The sequence below is a fragment of the Triplophysa dalaica genome, chromosome 3, assembly GCF_015846415.1.
Source record: "Triplophysa dalaica isolate WHDGS20190420 chromosome 3, ASM1584641v1, whole genome shotgun sequence".
Lineage (NCBI taxonomy): Eukaryota > Metazoa > Chordata > Actinopteri > Cypriniformes > Nemacheilidae > Triplophysa > Triplophysa dalaica.
In genome coordinates, this window is record NC_079544.1 from 17,381,943 (window position 1) to 17,404,249 (window position 22,307).

A 22,307-nucleotide genomic window follows, 5' to 3' on the forward strand; every position below is an offset into this window, starting at 1 on the left:
GTTGCGTGAGATCTCGGCGTTTTATTCACACGCTCTGTATCGCGACGAATGAGGTTATCTAATCCCTGTAGCAGCGTCGAACGCATGGCTCCACATGTTAATGAACTCAACTGTAAGAGCAATAAAAAAGATATTAAACCATATAAAGGAAATGCTTAGAGCAAGAAAGGAAGTCTGCAATCCCACTTTTTGAAGGTTTTTACGCCACTCGCCTGTCCGTAACGTTCATAATTATTTTACAAGTTTATAATTTGTTTTGAACAAACAAGGTTTAACACTTTTCCCCATTGCTCCCCATTGTTTTTCATTGTTTACCTCATGTATAAGTCGCTTTGGATAAAAGCATATAAATGACTAAATGTAAATTTGTAATATTTACATGTATTTGGATAAATTATTAAGGATTATTTAGGTATTTATACTTGTTTACTTCGTAAAAAACAGTATAAACTATTTAAACTGTAAGTTGACTTAAAGGGTGTGTGACAAAAAAAGCAGCAAATGAATGAGTCGTTCTGTAAGCTGTGATCTGGTTAGAAACAACAAAAAATCCTCTCTATCATGCTGTACTAGATTTTGGGTCACACTTGAGAGGCATGAGAGCGAACTGTCAGAATCGTGCTTGAAATATTCTCTCCACCTCGACTCACAGGAAAAGCCTGTGATGATTCTTTGCGCCCAGGTGAGAAGACCGCCTAGAAAAAGAGGTCTGGGTGAATGTTATTGCTCTGCACCCATCACTCTTTCCTCCTCCCCGCTTTCATGTGGGTTCTCAGATGCCCAGGTGGAGCTCTCCTTCACCCCTGCCCATAGCTCGTGTCTCTGCTGTCTGATGACGGAGCTTCAGGGTATGAACGTGCCCTTTTGTACGAGAGGGGGTTTGATTCTGTCTGTTATTTAGAGTAATTTACCAGTACTTTGGAGACTAGAAAGGACTAAAATGTGCCTGTCAACTTTGACAACACAGTATTTGATCATTTTAAAAATACAGTGTTTTTTGGACATCAAATACTTTAGAAGGACAGCAGTGATTTTATTTATAGTAATAGTTTAATTTATTAGCAGTTTAATCTGCTGATAATTGCAATGTATAGAATATGCTCTATGTCCTTATAGCTTGACTCAAAGAGAAAATGAGAGAGAATTAAAGAGGAATTTATTATTTTTAGTTATTTATAGTAATATTTGTATAGATTAGCTGTTGAATCTGTTTATATGTGTGCATCTTGGGCGTGTTTGTTATTGTAGCTTGACTCAGAGAGCAAGTGTGAGAGAAAAAAAAGCAAGAGTTTATTATATGATGAATTATAATTTGAAAAAGTGGATTATTCCCCAAAAAATGCATAGATGCTCCACATGCGAGCACTCACATTTAAAAAGCCTTTATTTACAAGACACACAAAAAAAGGTTGGTGCTTTTATTATATAGCCCTGTAAATACAGGCTTTTTAAATACCAAAAGGCCCGTGTGAGTGCCTGTAGATGTGGATGTGAATCCACTTTTTCAAATTTGTTATCACACCTTCTACAGCACCCATAGTTTTTTGTTGTACTGCGTTTTGAGTACCTGATGCGTTTTTTGGACCAGTGTTTGTCTTACAAATATGTATTAATATATATAAGAGCTGTGTAATGTGCTGCGTTTGATAATGTATGTTCTTTAAGTTTGACTGAGAGAGCAAATGCGAAGGATAAACAGTACAACACCTTATTTATTTTTATTTAACAACAAATTTATATTAATAGTTTAATTTTGCTCTTTAATTGGCTGATATTGGAAAATGTTGCTTAAATGATAAAGACGCTAATGATGTCAAGATCTTGGGTTTTATTCCCATGGAAACCAGGCGTCTGCCTTTAACTATTTACAGTAAATTAGTTTATTCCAAAATAAACATTAAATCGTTTTTATTAATAAATGAAGAACATTTTTATCTGTTGAGAAAGGTATCCGTATTGGCATTGACTATTTCCAAAGGACTTATACATTTGTTCCTGACAAGTGCAGACTGACATAAATCCATTTGGAAGAACGAGTGAGACATCATGAAGGACAAAATATAAACATGCAACTTATAACACATCAAAGATAAAGAAAAACACGTGTTTGTGCAATATGACCACTTTAAGATATAGACAGGCATTTAGAGAATGAGTTTGTTTAAAGTGCCCTCGCGGTTCTCTCAGCATTAAAGTCTCAGGGAGTGGCACTTTGCGAGTGATTTATTGGTCTAAAGTGCTCCATTGCGATTGCACCCTTGTCTCCCTACCGCTCCGTCTTTAAACTTGTCTTCCTCTGAGCTGCACTTTGTTCAGTTGCTCCTTTCCTTCTGCCTCTGTCAATTCTTTTACTCTTGCTGGCTTTCTTCCATCCATCCATCCTCACAACATTTTTTAAATCCCTTTTATTCCCGACCCCCACTCCTCTTCCTCTCTGCCAATCTCCAAACTCTGTCACTCTGTCTCTCTCACAGCTGATTTGATTTGATGGCGTGACGGTGTGTTTTGAAGCCCCTCTGGGTGAACGGTTTTGGATTAGGAGTGTGTGTGTGTTGGATCTGCTCGCTGGTGTGTCCGGACTCACTCTCCTTCAAGCAGACAAACCAGATTAGAGCCGGCTTCTCTTTTCTGCCAACACTGTAAACTGACAGCGAATTATCCTGGTTAGTTTACATGCAGAACAACATTTCGGGTGCCTAGGCAGTATTTTGTTTAGACAAGTTCTCGGGATCGTGGAATAATCCCATCTACAATGCAGATGAAGTGTGTGGAAAGATGAGGAGTGTTTGAGAGAGAGAGCGATAGTGGGCGTGATCAAGCATTAGGCGAAAGGATTACTCTGGATAGCTGTTATATTGACTAATGCCACATTTTAAAGTGACACCATGATGCCATATGTGTGGGCTTTAACCCATTTAATCATCATTTATTCACCCTTATGTCATTCAAAAAAAGTGTCTTTTGTGATTTTGTGTCCATATAATGGAAGTCAATGGAGTTCAGTGTTGTTTTGATACCAATGTTTTGCAAAAAAATCCTGACAGGAATGACAAAAAATGATTTTTATTTCTAGGTGAACCTTTTCTTTAAACAGACAGTTCGCCCAAAAATACAAATTCTGTCATCATTCAGTCACCCTCGAGTTGTTCTGAATCTGTAAACATTTCTTAGTTCCGATAAACACAGAGAACGATATTTGCAAGAAAGCTTGTAACCAAACAGTTCTCTGCCACCGTTGACTAAAATGGTCAATGGTGGCCTAGAAATTTTCATTTTGGGGTGAACTGTCCCTTTAAGTTCATGCGCAACTAAACCTCCCAAAGACCTCACAATTATTTTTACACTCGTAAATATGTGTTGAGTGAATATGGTTTCAAAAAACATTGAGATACAGGTAGACAACCTTTGAAGAACTTTTGAGGACTTTTTACTTCAGTAATGTTTAATTCATGCTGCCATACTGTTAACATTTGTTGGACGACCTGGTCAACAATCATGGTTTTCTGCTGAAACAAAGTGCTCTTTTTCAGCCTGCGTATTTGGCTGAGATTGCATTTGTTCGGCGCTTGTAAAAAAAGTGTCATGTTTATGTGTCCGGAATTCAGCATTTGTCATATGAAGTTTTTTTTAAGTTGCAGTAAATCTATGTGCTGCGTGAAGGAATGGCTGCTCTGGGCCATGAGCTAAACACCTGTCTCTGCCACCTTTTCGCTGAGCTGTTGTGGAGTCATCAAGCTGTCATTGAGAACGGTAAAGAGTATTTTTGTGTCCCTCTGAGTAGACCAGCGTGTCTCTCCCAATCTCAGCTGAGAAAATCCCCCCTGTATGCCAGCCTCTCTCAGAGGACCAGGAAGGAAATCCCTGCCATTTTTCCCCACGCCAGAAACCTCCCTCCGTAAAAAGCTTAGCTCTATTCCAATCCCATCACCACCGGTGCGCCGGTGTTTGTGTCGGTGCCGTCTCAGCCATGAATTCCACAGGGATGTGTGAGAAATCATAGATGTGAGTTAGCGATCAACAAAAATGATTGGAAAAAATCTTGCTGGTAGAATGTGTTGTTGAGAGTCACAGATAAACAAGTCTCAGTGGACACATTCTGAGTGTGTTTCTGTTTTGCGATTATAGGTAAGATATTCGCTGTAAATTTGAATCAGATATTTTGCGGCAGACTTGTACTGTAAGCGATTGGGAAGTGGTGTAAATAGATAACGTTTCTCTAGAGACAAGAAACAGAAAATAGATTCATAAGTTGCTTTGCATGAACTGTGGTTTCTGTTTGAATAATGTATGAAAAACTGTAGATAACGCTCCATTCATTTGTGAGCGCACACATGTATTCACACTTTATATATTCTGTTGACACCGGAACAACTAAAGCCAACACAATACCACCTTCAGAAACATTTACATTTTCAGAAAGAATACTGTTTCCGTGTTTGCGAAGCAGCATGCAAAGCAGAATAGTCGTGTAGTTTAAAGGTATGATTCTTTATAATCCTGTGCAGTTAATTTAGACATGACTATGGAATCACCTTTAGCACCATTTCTTCAAAATTATGTCATCGTGTCGTTCAAAACCTGTATGACTTTCCTCTTTGAAAAACAAAAGATGTTTAAAAATGTCTTGGTGGTTTTGTCTCCATACAATGGAAGTCAATAGGGACCATGTTTTTCGGTTACCGACGTTCTTCAAAATGTCATCTTTTGTGTTCCACAGAATATTGAGTCATGCAGGTTTCACATGACACGAAGGACAATGATTAAAGAATTTTCATTTTTGGTCCAACTATCATTTTAAATTAAATATTTTGATCACACAACGTTTCAATTAGTAAACTTCTTAATATAGAATAGTCACCACATGCCATCCTTTCAGGGATTTAGTCCCTGACATGTAAACATGTTGTGATGTTGCTATGCAACAAAAACAATCATTAAACTGTTACATAAAACAGCTTGGTAAAGAGGTCACAGCTGTTTTATCGAGAATAGCACTTGGCTATTGACCAGTCACCATCCAGGATTGGTTCCTTGTAGCATTAACGTTACATTTCTCAAAGAAATATAAAAAAGTATATTTCACATGAAGCTTAAAATGCAATGTGTTCAATTCAAAATGTCTGCCAAAAAATAACTAAATTAATTGAATACGACTCTGAGTGCTTTTGTCTCGAGGGTTCCAAAAAGACTTTTAAGTTTTGCTTTGCCTGTTTGGAAAACTTCTTTCTTTCCGAGCCTAATAGAAAGATTTTATGATAAAACTTCTATTCACAGATACCTGTTGAAAGTGTCAGTTACCATGGTGATCTCGCAGAAGCATGTTTAGGGTGTGCTTTGTGTTTCACAGCCTTGAAGTACGCCTTTCAGGTCGACTCACTGACTCCCGTTGTTTCGCTCTTTGTCTCTCTGTCTTGCCTTCAGTTTTGAGCTCTGCATATGTATCTAGTCAGTCGGGCGGATAAAATGAGACAGGTATGTGGTACAGCATACTTCTTTTAAAGTGCAGGGAGAGGGAGGCGCGGAGCTGTAGCCACTGCATCAATTCTCTTCTTCGGTACTCTGAGACGTTGAGAGCCACTCGAGCGTCCAGATCTCCCACAGTCAGAAGATGAATTGGAAAGCCCTTTTAATTTTAATCCTGAGAAGATGGAGAACCGAGCTCAGCCTTCGCTTCACCCCCGGGCGCCCGTGTCAGTACGAAGATCGTTGTGCTGTTCTTCTTTGCTTTCTTTCGCTCCCTCTCGACTTCTAAAAGCCTTCATCTCTCCAACTCAATCAGTTCTCTGTGATCCTAACAATGACTCGTAATTTTTTATGACTTCACACGTATAATCAAACAAGCTCCTGAATCAGGCGGTATAGACGCACTACATATGGCCGATAAACAATATGGCGAATGAAAAACACCATAAGGGTCCCGATTCTGCAACAAAGAAACACAGCTCGGCGAAGGAATATGCCAGATTTCTAATTACAGACAATTGACATTTCCAAGCTCTCTGGGGGTATCGATGTTGAGTTGACAGTAGCAAATGCCAGCTCTCACAGCTTCTCCATTACATAAGATATTCGCTTCAATGTTTGTCGAGAGTCTAATCAAATACATTTATATTCATGGCCGTCACCCAAGTAACTCGATTTGTTGAGTTTATGTACACAGGGGAACAGGTCTTTTACTACAGGGCGAGCAGTGTAGTATCAAGGACTTCATGCACTTCTATCTCTCGCCCATTTGTGTCAGCTATTATTAATAGTTATGAGTGAAATTATGGGGAAATTTAGCCGTAAATCAGCAGAATGCCTCCCTCCGCGATAGGAGATTCAAGACATGTCACATGCATGGATTGTCTTCATCGTGTTCGTGCGCTTGTTCTTTGACAGTTTAGGCTAAAAAGATGTCGATGGAGGCCTGTGAGGGCTTTAAACTAATGCACAGTGATGCAGGAAGGACCAACAAATGAAGATGTGCCTCTCAAAAGTTTCCACCTTGTGTAAGACGTCAAACCTGCCAAAAAAGATGTTATCATAATCCTGTTAAATGTATTGTTGACAAAATGGCTGCTGTGATTGGCAATAGTTTGAGTTAAAGTGATGGTTGTACCAAAAAAATGAAAATTCTGTCATCATTTATTCATCCCCCGATTGTTCCAAACCTGTATACATTTCTTTGTTCTGTGTAACACAAAGGAAGATATTTGGAAGAATGTCAGTAACCAAGCAAATCCCCCCCAATTGACTCCAATAGTATTTATTTTCCCAACTATGGCAGTTAATGGCGTATAAGATCTGTTTGGTTACTGACATTCTTCAAAATATCTTTCTTTGTGTTCAGCAGAAAAAAAAAATGAGTACAAGTTTGGATCCAAATTTTAACCGTAAAGATAAAACCTCCTTGTGAGTAAACAGAATATGCATGACACCCCGGGTTGTATGAGACTTTCTTTCTTCAGCTGAACACAAAGGAATGATAACATATGAAAATGCTGTCATGTTCTCCGTACATTATCAAGTAAATCGGAATGATAGATTCAAATATGGATGCCGATAACTTCAAATGTCATCGGTTCTCGCATGTCTCATGACTGGTTGTCATGCGTATTTGAGAAACACATTGAGATGCAAATTGATCGACAGATTTAGTTATTGATGGATAAGTGCTTTATGTGATTTGGAGCTTCACCATTCTGAGCAGCACTGTATTCGAAGATAACATTATGGCAATTTAATATATAAATGTAGCATTTTAGCATCCCTAAAGCTTTTAAAACAACATGTACTTTAATATTTTTCCCAGTGTTTGTCACCAAATGATATGTAAAAGGAGGACAAACCTGATGGCAAATGACACCAGCTGGGCTTAATCTTACATTGCCTCCCTAAGCACCACATGTCAACATGTTAGAGAATATGTGCTTACCCTTATGCAACTGTTTCACAAGATTACTTCTGACTTTTTTTGCACCGAATTTGAGGTGTATTTTTAATTTTTAAACATGGAACGGCAACAACTGCCGATGCCTTCAAACACCTCTCCACGCTTATATCTTTTCAAAGTTGTTATGGTAAAATCCACTCCATCCCATATAATTTTATGATGCTCTCCAGATGTCCATGAGTGACGCCACCCAGATCTAATGATTTGCTTGTTCATTAATTAGCTCAAGCAGTTCTCAATATGCAAACATTTCTCTTTTATAACGGCTCCATCATAAAGCCGTATTATAAAACCATAATTTAGTCATCTGGGCCCCGTATATGAGAATTCTCAGAAGACCGACAAATCACCTTTGATAAAGGGAGAGATTACAGCCTTATTATTAAGCATTAAAGACGAGGGATGGAGGAGGAAATGGTGCGTCTCTGTGGGCGATGAAAGTGTACGCACGGGCTGTTCTTAATGCCTCTGAAAATGACCATCGGGCATCTACGGGCATCTTGCACCGTGCAAGTATTGATGATTCAAAGTTATTGAGCCTAATGACTGTTAGTCTCTTCTGTACGCTTCTAGAGGCCACTGTATTCTTTTCATTTGCATACTGCACGGGACGTTAATTAACTCTTTTCTACCAAAGCTCACAATGGCTGTAGCGGGCGATGCCAGTCTGCCCGGGGCTGCTCATTGACTCTTTCGACTTTGATTGAGTTGATAGAGTCAGTAGACTCTGTCTCAAGATAACAGGCTTCACAGGCACACTCTGTACTGGGTCTTTGGCTAATGGTTTCTTTATCCCCTGGTGTAGCCAAGCTGGAGCCTGTTTTGAACAGAATGCTCTCGTTGAAAGGATGAATGAGCCTCTGGCTTAGAATCTTAGTGGAGTCAATGGCTTGTTTGCCTGCTATGGTCCATTAGCTGGTCTTAAATGCAATTTTTGTTGTTTACACAGCAGCCACAAAAACACTGCATGCTAAAGAGTTCCTTAATTTTTTCTCACACACACTCTTTTTATCCGTTCTCTGCATCTTTCCCTCACATACTTTCTCTTCTAGGTCCCGAATGCACGTTTTGGTAATTGTTTAATGTCACCGTTGTGAGCGGAATGTAATGCTATGGTGTCGACGGGTCAGAAATGAATAGCTTGTTGCATGACACTGAGAGAGCAGTACAATTCACCATCAATTCTACACACTGTCCCCAAGTTTAATTACCGTCAGAATGCTGACTGAGATTTTCATTATAACGGGTTGACAAAGGGTCAAAGCGGATTTGCAAACGCTTACTTCCTCCGGCAACATATTATCAGGTGCTCGATATGCTGAAATAATTATATATCAAGTTGAATAAATAATTGATTCTATAATAGCCCCTTTCCTGTCCTCTTGTGAGACCCGACCTGAATTTTCTACTTCTCCTCACCTGCTGTAAGTTAATTCAGCTCATTTATATGGTGCTTTTCACCGTGCTAGTTGTTACAAAGCAGTCTTGTTGCCATTATGATTGCTTTTTGCGCGATATGCCCCCCGCCCACAATGTTCAGATTGCTGGTCTCTCAATGTGCATTTTAGATTGTTAAATATTTACATGAATATTTGACCACTTGGTTATGTTACTTTTCCAAAATAGCCTTGCAAACTTCAGAGCTGATTGTTGCAGGAAACCACATGTGGAAGATTTATAGTATTTATAATAATGCCGTTTTTAAAGCTGGGTTATTTTTAACTCTATTTCACCATATGCTGGCTTTAAAACTACTCTGCATTTTTAGGGTGTTCATATGGAGTGTAGAATATTTTTTAACAATATTCCTTTACTTAATTATTTGACAATTAATCAATGTCCAAATTTTTTTGTGGATTTATGGAAGGTATAAGTCAATATAAAGAAACTAACATACACATAAAACTAAAAATGTAACTAATAGTTTGCAGCATTTTTCTGTAGGCCGGCCACAGCTGTTTTCTAAATCTAGATTCTCTAGTAACAAGCTATTTTGTAAATAGAGGTGCATCTTTATAGAAAAGCGAGCAGGTGCAGTCTCCTATACTGTCCTACACAGTGCCCTTTTATTCAGTGTTAGAAAGTCTGATTCATTTTAGCGATTCAGTTTGTTATGATCATTATGACCACTATTTGTTTCTGCATGCTGTTTTTGTAGGGAAATTGATGTAAAACTGATTGACTTTCAAAAATGTGCATCCAGTCTCTTTTAAAATAGAAAAGTCTTTCATAGACTGATATTTTTTTGATGTTTGGACTCTGTTTATTCTGTTATATATTGGTATTTAAAACGTTGTCTGAACATTTTATTTAAAATTTGACAAAAAAATGTCACATCCATAATACTGGAATTACCCAAACCCATTTGGACTACGAACGTGTAAACACTGTAACTCTATATGATGCTATAAAAACTTTAAAATTGTTTTGTAATAAAATCTTAAGTCTTAAATCATTTTGCAATATAACACGAGTGTAGGAATTACATAAATTCTTGTGATTGCTGCATTTTCAGCTGTAGTAATGCTGTTGCATTTATGTTACAGTATAAATTCTCTGTTAAGTCTCTAAGTTCTCTATGTTTATTCAGATACTGCTATGTTTTGACAGAAAGCTATATTATATGCAATCTGTTTCCAGCATACAGTAAAATAACAGTCCCTTTAATTAGCTCATTTAGTTATAGACGGTTCCATCTTAAAAACATTGACAAACAAACGTTACGGTGCATGGGCATTTTTGTGACCCCAACTTGATTTCCGGTACACATTCACAAACAATAGCGTGCCTGTAGATTATTTCTACATTATAAATACAAGAACCGTTACTTGGCTTAACTTGTCTCTCCAATATTTAGAATTTAGACTCTGATACCTAGCTCAAGCGCTATGTCAATGTAAGATAAATGTTTTGTTTAAAACGACGGAACTACAGGACCCATTCAATAAACTGTTTATTTAATAAAATGAACATACAACTATATTCAACCAACTTTTTATTTAGTACAACTATTATAGAGGAAAATAATAAAACCAAATGAATATAAAAATAAATTATTAGACACTAGCCAAACCCAAACCAGAAGTTAATTGTGGGTCAGGCATGTGCACCTCCGCTGAAAGGTATATAGCAGCTTGTGACTACGCAAGATTCAGTTTCAAAGGCAAGTTTTATCAACAGTATGAGAATGACTTTTTATTTATTTCCCACTGGATGTTTTTCTAATAGCATAAACAGGGTAAAATTTTGGTGGGTGTGCCTACACATACACATCCATATCTACTATTACGTGTTGCATTTTGTTGGCTGCGTAAGGCAGCTCTCTCTGGTGCAGGGGAGTACATAGTAGAGAAAACTCCACATTGAATTAGCTTCCATCAGTGTTCTCTAATGCTGTATAATGGCTGCAGACGTCCTATCAGTAATAGCTCAGGGATTACAGAGTAGGCATATTGCTCTTAGTGACACCACTAACCTTATTAGAGAGAGAGAGAGGGGGAGTCGGAAAGACAGAGATGTGAATTTGCAGTGACTGGATACTCCGGAGATGTATTATTATAATAGAAAATACCTTATCCAAATTACAGTTATTTACTGTATTTTCCGTTCACGGTGACAGACGCACATTTCTACGCCGACTTCTCGGGTACAAAACACATGAAATATTGATCTAATGATCCGTGCTTTTAATAAAGTTTGTAGAGGTGTAATTCGCTTCGGCCTGTTATTCATCTTTATTTGTTTCCTAAAGAATGGTGATATCAGACGTATTCTGCCCTCGAAGCACTTTATCCATACATCTGCAGCACACACACATTGGTCTGCCCTTCTAGAGCGTGCTGTGCTTGTCTGTGTATGCGAAACACATGATACAACCCAGCTATTCTTGGGGTGTCTGCTCAAATATAACTGCTTTCAACTGAGACCAAAGAAGTTGAGATTTTGGAACAATGATGTTTGCAAGCGTTTGTGATTTTGGAAAGTGAATTTCTTGGGAGAGCAAAGGTTTGTGCTTGCGTAAATTGTCTCTAAAAATGCTTTGGGAAAAGCTAAATGAAACAAACTTGCTGAAGGCAAGTACTTTTTGAAAACAGGATTGCCAGCTGGGTTAATCGCCTGGTCATCTGAATCAGACAATCTGTCCTTTTCTCAGATCACTTATGGGTTATGAGAACACTCTAAGCTTTCATGATCTTTTCCCTATGAGGATTTGCTGCGTGGACTGTCCTCCACTTGTGTGAAATAGTTTAATTTACTCTTGCATTAATTGCTTTGCTCGATGTTGAACCGAACCACACGAGGGGTTACTGCATAGCCTGTACTAATCTAGAACTTCATTAAAACTTATGCCAGGAGAGATTTTATGATTACACAACAGGGAAATCGAATGAAATACATTCTTATTTCCACATATTGACTTTCCATTACCCGTATTTTTTAGGTTTATGTTAAGATATTGCTGAAAAATGACTTAATATATAACATATGAATGCAAAAACATTCACAGAAAATGTAAAAGACCATTCCAAATGTTCATTTATTTTTAGATGTGTTGTGGTCATTCCAGTCCAGTCTCTGTTGAATTTAACAAAATTAAACCTCAGAAGTGACAAAGTCATTCAACAGCAATGTGAAAGACTGACAGTATGACAAGACACATGAAAAACGTACCACATAAAAAAATAAGTTTGAGCCTTTCCTAAATACATTTACAAATATTACTGTTGTGTGGCTTAGAAGTGAATATGAGCTTGTTTAATTTGCAATATTTGATTACAGATTATATTTTCTTTTCTTTTTGACCTGTTTCTCCAGTTTTAATTTTCATGCTCTAACCACTGAGCCACAGGAAAGTTTAAAATTGGAAATTTAGGAGAAATGTTGTTAGTAGTTCACAGTTTTTATTTTTACCTAAACACACAAAGTGCCTTGTAATAGTAAATTCAGATTTTTTGTAAATGGTCTCTTGATTTTTTCTGCTACTGTATTCATACTTATTAATACATGACTACTGCCCATACAGCATGTGCATACATAAAGTGCGATATAAAAACAAAGACGGACTTGTCAAATTGTAGTCACACTTCTACTGTAAAGATTTGAAGATGTCTAAAGAATGATTTGTATTTTAGGTGTGTAAGTAACAAAGCTCACATTAATTGAAGGATAATTGGCAAAAATGTTTGTTTAGTAAAAAGAAGAGCAGCGTTTTTACAAAAACAGCTTTTTTACATTTAAAAATCTCTGCTCTTACGTGAAAGTATTGTGGGGAACCCAAGTTCGAATCCCGGCTGCTCATAGTCCATTCCTCTCTCCCATCCCATCTTTTCCTTTCTGTCTACACTGTACTGTCTGGCAAAAACTACAAAAAGTCCCAAAATCCCTGCTGTTCCAGTTGTGTTCCTCATTGAACAGGATGGTGCTGTATTTGGGGTTTGATGAGCCAGCAGTGTGTAAATGTTCCAAGCAGAGTACAAACCGCAAAGGTACAAGCTGTCTGGTGCACAGAGACCCCCGCAGGGATTTTTTCTACCACTGTGTAGAGGATTGCACATGTGTCGATTACCATCTTGTATTAGTATCTCTAGATGTACAGCAGGCACAAAAAAAACATAGGAACAGAGGGCATACCAGTTGTAGATAAATGACAGTGTTTCCATGAATGCATGATATGGGAAAGAGAGATGTGGCCACTAGGGAAAACGTCAATGTTTTCTTGTCCTTACTCGTTTCTCTTGTTTCTCTACATCGCAGTGAATAAACACAAGCCATGGATCGAGACGTCCTACCATGGTGTGATCACTGAGAACATGGACACGGTCCTGCTGGACCCTCCTCTGGTCGCTTTGGACAAAGACGCCCCCGTTCCATTTGCAGGTGAAGTACAACACTTCCTTTAAAAAAACAACAACAATGGGTCTCATTTTAAGGTTGATTTGAATTTTTGCATAAGCATTCTTAGTGAATGAGACCCATTGTCCCCAAAAAATAATTGAACAATTTCACTTTAAAAAAGTTCCATTGTCATCCACATTTGGTTTATTATCTTGAGTATACTTGAATAAATGATTTTTTTTTAGGAATTACTAAAACTGACCAAATATCTTTTGGGGCCACTGTGTAAAATATTTTCCAGAGCATCCAGGATTATTCTCATCATTCAAAGTATTTTGTACGGTGGCCGCTAGGTGTCACTGCACTGCGACAGAAGAAAACACATGCAAACACAAAAAAACAAAGGCAAATTCAGAAAGCATCTCCATTAGTTTGGCGACACATGCCCTGCAAATTTCGAAACACAAACAAACACAGAAACGCGCTGCAAGCTCCACGGACGACAACGGAAGTGTTTGCGGGGGACCCCAAAAACTGATGCACCTGATTGGGACGCGCTTCATTTTGACTGTTCAAATTCGTTAGTGGAGTTGTTAGTGTAGTGGAGTAGGCGGGGCGAGACCGTGGTTCGAGTCCGGTGAGTAATTGTGAATTAGCGCCAGCTGTGCGCACACCGGGCTCGAATCACGTAGGAGATTGGGAGCATATAAAAGGAACGAGCGACCGGACCGTCGAAGAGAGAGGACCGGGCCCGAACTTGTGTTATGTTTGTATTTGTATTTATATTTATGTTTTGTTCGCCGGCGGTCTTCCGTGAGGGACCACCGGCTGTTATATTACTTTATTAAATGTTTTGAATGTCTTCCGGTTCCCGACTCCTTCCTTCCTTTTAATGAATCTTATTACAGTAGAATAAGTTGACAAGTTTTTAATCATTTTTTTAAACCTTTAAACTTTTTTATAGTGACACTTGTTTAAGTCGAGAAGCTACTACGTCTCATGGTTTTTGTTAAACTGTTCAAATCGACAGGCTAATAATATCCTACGGACGTACGTTATGAAAGTTGAATTTGAACAGTCAACATGAAGCGCGTCCCAATCAGGTGCATCATTTTTTGCGGTCCCCCGGAAACACTTCCGTTGTCATCTGTGCAGCTTGCAGCGCGTTTCTGTGTTTGTTTGTGTTGCGAGAATTTGCAGCGCGTTTCTGTGTTTGTTTGTGTTCTGGGTATTTGCAGCGCGTTTCTGTGTTTGTTTGTGTTGCGAGAATTTGCAGCGCGTTTCTGTGTTTGTTTGTGTTCTGGGTATTTGCAGCACGTTTCTGTGTTTGTTTGTGTTGTGGGTATTTGCAGCACGTTTCTGTGTTTATTTGTGTTGTGGGTATTTGCAGCGCGTTTCTGTGTTTGTTTGCGTTTCGAGTATTTGCAGGACATGTGTCGCCAAACTAATGAAGGTGCTTTCTGAATTTGCTTGTGTTTTTTTGTGTTTGCATTTGTTTTCTTCTGTTGCAGCGCAGTGACACCTAGCGGCCAACGTAATTTCGCAGTAACAGAACGTCTTGGTTCTTCAGCGGTTGAGTGTGAGACTGTGTGCTTGTCTAAAAGACATGTGCTCAATGTTTTCCCACTATTTTAGAGACGGCTCTACCTGACCTGCCTGTTATTTTGGTCTATGCTTCCTGCTCCGTCGACATTGTTATGGTGACATTCAGTCCTTGTGTAAGTGAATCTCGTCACACCCTCGCCAAGGCCAAACGTTCAATAAACCGCCTGGCCTTGGAGACTGACTCGCACCATGCTTGTGGCTTTTGTGAAGTTGTAGTCAATCACCAGTATGACAGCAAAGCTCTATGACTCTCGTGTTTATGAAAGACGGATTCCGACTAGGTGGTTTTCAAGTGCAGATATGGTGCCAGATGGCGGTGGGGAGGGTGATGGCGTCTGACAGACACAAAGTAATTAAATGAAGTGATTTTGTTACACAAAGAGGAAAGTGTGGAAGCATTGAGACAGGTAACTCTCCGTAGCTCATTAAATGACAATGGCTAGAATTAATCTCCCATCTGACAGCCTTGAGAAAAAAGCTGTTTGGTGCCTTTTCCTTTGGTTAATATATTTATTTTCCACTCCTCGTGCTAGACGCACACCGTGTACAGTGCAACTGATAAAGATTTGTTTATTCCTCAGGGAGCAGTCTACCTGACAACATACCGCTTTTCTTACAACATTTCCAACAATGGGGTGATGACAGAATTTTGTTTGCGGTATGTAGGGATGGGTACCGAGAACCGGTTCTTTTTGGGACAGGTATATAATTTGGTCGATACTAGAGTATCGATAAACTTCATCTCCGAATGACTAAAGTTTTCTTGATGTATGCGTGATATCTAGGGCCATATGATTTCTGCAATGTTTTTGTAATCTGCTTTGTATTATCTGCTTGTTTATGACTGAAGAGTGGCATGGTTGCGCTTGTGGAGCTTTCAGCGTCAACGTTTCACAACAAGGAATTTTCTGTCAAACATCCCTCTGCGGCAACCCGTCAAAATAAATGTCCTTTATTTGAGAAAAAGTTATAACATTGTTTTTATTAATTCGGCCACAGAGAATATTTACTTACTTAAGTAAATTGAAGTAAATGTGGTAGTGATATTGTAAAAAAGTAGTACATATAATTAAAAAAATATTATTGGCTTAGAAAATAGTACTTAAATTTATGTAGACCTAAAACCAGAAATGAAAAAAGAAATATGTCTACCCGCCAAATAACCAAAGTGATCTAAAGTAAAAATGTTGAATTACAATATAATGTGATCCTATGTACATGCTTAGTGCTGTAAGTGGTATGCTAAGGAACAAACACACGTTTTGTTATGTGGCATTTTCTGTTTGCTCCGAAGCATTTGTAAACTGCAGTTCTAAAGCTCAGCTGTAAAAAATAAACCTAAAATGTTTAACATCTTTTCACATTGTTTGTTTTTGCATCAAATTATAGAGCGGAGACTCGATAACAGTATTGATAATTGCCGGTATTGATAAGTAGAATTGATATCAGTATCGATATTGATCAAATGTTAACGATACCCATCCCTACAGCGGTATGTTTGTATTGTGTGTGTTTTTTGTTGTAATACCAAATTTTGGCTTAAGCAGATGAGTGCTAGATGATGGACCAGCGTAACCTTGCTTCTCTTTCAAAGAAGGTTTCTGTTGAACTTGGTTGAGCATGGAAGTTTGATCTTACGAGAAGGGATGTGTATAAAATTTGCACAATAACGGAGCTTTATGGAGGAATGTATTGACAAAAATGCAATATAATATACATAACTATGTCTTCAGTGGTGTATGAAGACCTTACATAATGAAGCGTTATGTTTTATTACCTTAGAATAAGCTTTTACTATCCATCTACATACACCTTTCATGGTATTTGGCATGTTTTTTCTACAGTAGCCCTACACGGAAAAACTGCTCTACAGAGCGGGTTTCGTTAATACATTATCTCCTTCGGCAAATAAGCGAAAACTTGATAACATCCTAGCCCTGTGTTAGCCTCTGTAGTGCTTCGAAAGGGTGGGGTGGAGTAAGGCATTGGTTGCAATTCACAACCTCATCACTAGATGCCACTAAATTTCGTACACTGGACCATTAAACCAAGGCAAGATAAAGTATTTTATTATAACACATTTTATGTGGAAGGTAAGTTTAAGGAAATTTCAATGATCTTTCAATCGCTCATTCATAATTTCACATATTTGAGAATCATCAAATAAGCCCTGTTCCGTCACCTCTCTGTTGATTTATCAGTGACATATTAATGGTGGACGGCAGCTGTTGTTAAAGCGTTGCTGGGAAATGAGAGTGTTGTGCTCCGATTGCGTGACAGGTGATATTTCACTGCTTTTTCACTGGGAGCCAATGGATACACACGTACTGTAAGATCGCTGCCAGGGAGACTCAGAAAAACAGGCCGTCTATCTCAATCTGTCATTCTCCTTGTTCTCGTTGTCCTCCTTCTTTTTCTGTACCACTCGCCACTTCCACGTCAGACCGTGAGGACTGTGAGTATACACGGACGGCTTTGTCATCGCGTTTAGACAAAAGGATGTGGCCGTCTTTTTGGCACCACATTAATTGGGGTGTGAGAAAATGGGTGTATTATGTGCTATTTTTCTCTAATTCCTTTCTTCCGTTTTATTTTCTTTCCTTGTCTACCATGTCCCAGTTTGCTTTGATGTGAAATAACAAAGTCGATGATATATGCTGAGACAGGTATCCAGAAGATGAATTGTTATTTCGGGGAACAAGAGTTTTCCCCTGTAGTGAAGATAGCGGAGGTCTTGTAGTATGCATGAAGCATTCTCAATCAAATTACCATGAAGGATGAGACAGGGTCGGTTGATGAGCGCAGAAAAGAAACGTCAGCTTGTGCGCTTATTCTTTATTTGAGCTGTGACGTCACCAGTCTTTTTCCCATTGATCTCTTGACTAAGATGATGTACAATACCCTATTGTTCCACTAAACTTTGCCTCCCTGCACCGGATTAGCCGACAATGCCGAGACTGAGATGCAGTCCGGGGAATCTATGGATGGATTGCAAAATGCACACAAGTGTTAGAATTGAAGGTCGAGGGAAAAGAAATCACAAGGCCTGCATTTCAGATATTTTGCAGTAGTATTCTGTTCCTTTTATAGATGCAGAGCCTTGTGCAAATTGAACAATCAGGGTTTTCATGTTCTGTGGTTGTGGAAATTGAAAAAAGTTCTGTCCAGCTTAATTTACTAATGTATTTTTCCATGATGTCTTATATTATTTCAACTTCTGGAAAAAGTCTGTAATCATCCATAAAAGAAATCTTGGCAGTGTTTTGATCGTGTTATTTTACTGTTTGAAAAGAGTGTTGATTATGTGCTGGTCACAATTCTCTCTTAAGGTGTGACAGGCTGTCATTTAAATTAAGGGTGTTGTGTGTGATGCAAAAAGTGGTACGTATTTTTTTTCAGCTCAGTCTATTTCTGACCAGATCTTGGAGTTTATTCGAATAAGAACAGTAATTTCAGGGAATATGAAACAATGTAAAATTAGCACCCAGCATGTGCATAAAGTGCATAAGGTTGATAATAAGCACAGTTTACTAAATAATAAGAATGGCTAAAAAATAAATCAAAAGAGAAACTAATCTAAATGTACTCGGCCTTGACTTGCACTTCACCACACATTCATCTGTAAAACAGAAATTGACAATGAAAGATGATTAGTTTCTTCATGTGGGCTCTCTAAACAGTACTTTTAATTACAGTTTGTATGTGCATGTGTTTCATGTTAATTAATCTAAGATATAGCTACTTATTAAAATGGATTAGAGGGGGTATTAATGGGCAGGTTTAAAACAACAACACATTTCAAAACAATTCAGCTAAATCGAATTCACAGAAACAACCATGTGAGGTGAATAAATAAGTTCCCTCAGAATTGGGTGTAGTTGTAATTCATATAATGTTTTATATAGCTCTAAATTCTCTTTGTTCTCATCAGATTTGTGTTTTGTGTTTTATTTTTTAGCCTGAGAGATTTATTCTGAATATTTTACCTTCATAACTCACAGATACCTGTAAGGTGACTGCCACTTAAATTTACGCGATTAAATGTTTTCTCCAGCCCAAAGGTCAGCCATAGATGAACATCCAGGAATTATTTCGATATTGTATGTGTGATTATACTTCTACACCTGCACTTCCCTGTGCAAAGATTGTATTATAGCACTTTATACATCAATTTATGTTGCTAAATGTTTGCCTTTGTTGGTTAACTATTTTACCACAGAACCAAACCAAAGTGGCTGAGCAAAGCAGGGTCACGATTTCCCATGTACGAAAGGTGAAAATGCAGTCCCTGTTGAGTGTGAACTATTGTTTTGCACATACTCTGTAGCTCAGTGAGATGTACCCAAATGTCCTCAAATGTTTTTTGTTTTTTTTGACAGGTAGCCTGTGTTATATATTGCTGTTCCATTTTTTTTTTTTTGCTGTTAAGAAATCTTATTGGTCATACAAATGGGTGATAATTGAAAAACGACAGCTGAGATGTTTAGAGAGGTGGAGATACCTCTCATGTTGCATCAAAGAATGTTTGTGTTTAAAAACTGAGAAGTGCTACCAGAAAAGTAGAGGTGAAAGTCACATTACAATTCTGAGAATGTATTAGGTCCATAGGGAGTCTCTCGCTGTCAAATTATTTTTCTCTTTTTCCCATGCTTTCTCTTTCTGAAGTGTAGTTCACTGCCTGTATCACTTGCACGATGTACCATCTTTTGGCTCTGAGATATATTTTGATATAGATATTGTTTCCATGAGCGTTTGGACATTTATTTGTTATTTTCCGAATTTAAGAAGTAAGGCCACCTAGTTCTCCTGTGCTTGCCATAGCTCTATCAACGCTGAGTTAGCTATCTATTTAATTGTAAAACAAAACAAAACAAAATGTTAAATAAAGAAATAGTCTCGTGAGGTCTCTCTTAGGTACTGAATAAATTCATTACAAGGTTTTACGTTCCACAATCTCTAAGTATTATCTATGACTTGCACCAGGGAGTATTAAAATGAATACTTCAAAAAATAATTGGTGATTATAACGGTACATGCTTGTAATACTGAATATTAAACGTGAAATTGCAAGTGCAATAGCTAAATTGAATAAGATAAGATGCGTTGATTGCTGTACCTAAAATCCCTTTTTCGAGTCAAAAATGTCCAGCACTATGGCTTTAATGTTGATGCAAATGGCACTTCCACCACCTTTAAAGACTAGGAATTAAGTCAGATATCATTTGCAGGCATACTTAAATAGCATCTAAAGGCCCGATTCACATTTCACGTTCAAAACCATGCGGAAAACACGAGCTGCACTGCGTTCTGCTTTTTTTCCCAAAGCGCCTGGACTTTGCGGTCTCCTGGCATCTGTTGTCACTAAGCAACAATGGGCCACGATAGCTGTTGAGACAAGGTGGTATAATCAAAGGATATATGGATTCTATGCACTTAAAAATTACTTGCAATAACTCAACAACTGGATTTAGTTATGCTGTGATCATCTGTGTCTCCATTTTCATTGAGCTTGTCTATATTGGCTGGTTGGTTCTTGTCACATGTCCTACAGTGTGCTTGCGCCTTTCTGAAAAGTTTAGATTTTTTCATCTCGATGCGGCGCCGACTCTCCTGAAATAAAAAGAGCGCGTTGACAAAACAGGGGGATTATAATAACATGACAAGACAGGACTAAGACTAACTTGGGGGACCAAGACGAGACCAGAGAGAGTGCATGACATCTCAAAACAGGCCCTGTGATGTCTCTCTTTACACAAAACATGAGACTCTGTCATGATTCTGCCTCATCATGTCATGTCATTTCTGGTCTAGTGGCAGAACCATGATAGCTTTCAGCCTGCTCCCTAAACCCCCAGTGTTGAATCAAAGAACATCTTATTTGGCTGACTTGTTACTTTCCCAGAATTAATTATCACGGGGAGGTCTCCGAAGGTGCCTGATACCTCAGAAATAACAGTGGTAAAGGTTATTGAATATCTACATAATACATCTCATCTAGAAATTTGCATTTTGTCATCATTTTTTCAACCCTGTGGTGTTCCAACTCCTGTTATTATTTTCTTTCTTATTGGAAACACAATAGAGAGCTTATCCAGAATGATGGTGATTTATTTTGTACTGCCAAGCTCCACAGAGGACAAAACAGCAATAATAATTGAATAGTTAACCCCAAAATGAAACATTTTAAAGAATGTTGGCTACCAAACAACGGCGGTACCCATTCACTTCTATTGTATGGACACAATACCAATACAATTCAAAGGGTACCGCTGTTGTTCAGTTACCAACATTCTTCAAAATATCTTCTTCTGTGTTCTGCAAAAAAAAGAAAATAACACAGGTTGGAAATGACAAGAGTAATTAAAATTTTTAGGTGAACTGTATATTTGTGAATAATCTTTACTGATGATATCACATTTTATGTTTCAAAATGGAATATGAAACAGAATCTGAAGTACTTGAGGGCGAGTAAAGTACCGTATTTATTTTAAATATAAAACTTGGGAAAGATCCACGTTATCGTGTCAAGAGGCGATAACCTTTGCGCTGCGTCAATTTCTCTTAAACTTTAGCACCTTAAATTTTCTTTTTAACTTTGAATTACTTTTCCATACTCTGCAGACTATGGAAATGCATATTTGTTCCTGTTCGTCCACTCCCCCCCAAATTATGTTCTTTTGACTGAAAGGGCCTGGTGCCAAGTTCTTTGATGAGAAAACTTATTTTTCCTCCGGTTAAAACTGACTTTTCCGGCTTGGGGTGCATCAGAATGGTGGGGGTCTCTTGCAGAGCAAGCGTTAGGGTGTTGAAATCTCTCTGCTTTTGGCACTCTACCTGGTCCTGATGAAGGTAGAGCAGAAGGGGAGAAAGGCTCCTTTTTATCCTTCCTCCTTTTTCTTTTGTGTTTCATTTAATCTTTCCAGACGTTTTCTTTTTCTGTGAAGTGAGATGTGTCTGGACATAAAGGAAGGTAGTGCACATCAAAGCCCGTTGTCTTCGGGGGCCACTGAGATCCAGACAGTGATACAGTACATTCTCATGTGAGAGAGAGATGAGTGCAGCATCTTTCTACTTCCTTTCTTGTCCCGGGTTCTTTTGAGATGATTTGGCCTGAAAGCAGCCGAGATGAGGAGAGGAATGAGCCAACCGACTGGAGAGGGTCACTAGGGTCTTTTTATTGTTGGCAAAAATAAAGCAATGATTTGGGTTTGCTCTTCTGGCAGGGATATTGCAGAGAGCTTCCGCATTGTCTTCTTCCTCACTCTTTTGTCAATCTTTCAAGTACTTAAAACAAATTCTTATCCACTCATAGCCGGCAATCTAGTTTTAACAAGGTGTTACCTGCACTCATATGTTGCTGCTGAGTGAGTATTTACATTAGATAATTGTCTTTATTTTTAAGCACAAGCATGCTACCTTTCTATGTACATGT

The 22,307-nt window shown here is 38.3% G+C and overlaps 1 protein-coding gene across 1 annotated transcript in view; it reads left to right on the plus strand.

Annotated features, from left to right (window-relative positions):
- The window catches only part of clstn2a (calsyntenin 2a), a 187,181-nt gene that overhangs the window by 64,837 nt on the left and 100,037 nt on the right, over positions 1-22,307 (plus strand). The window contains exon 2 of the mRNA XM_056744552.1: positions 13,190-13,312. Within this exon, the coding sequence (XP_056600530.1) occupies positions 13,190-13,312 (123 nt within the window). The remainder of the gene's footprint in view (positions 1-13,189; positions 13,313-22,307) is intronic.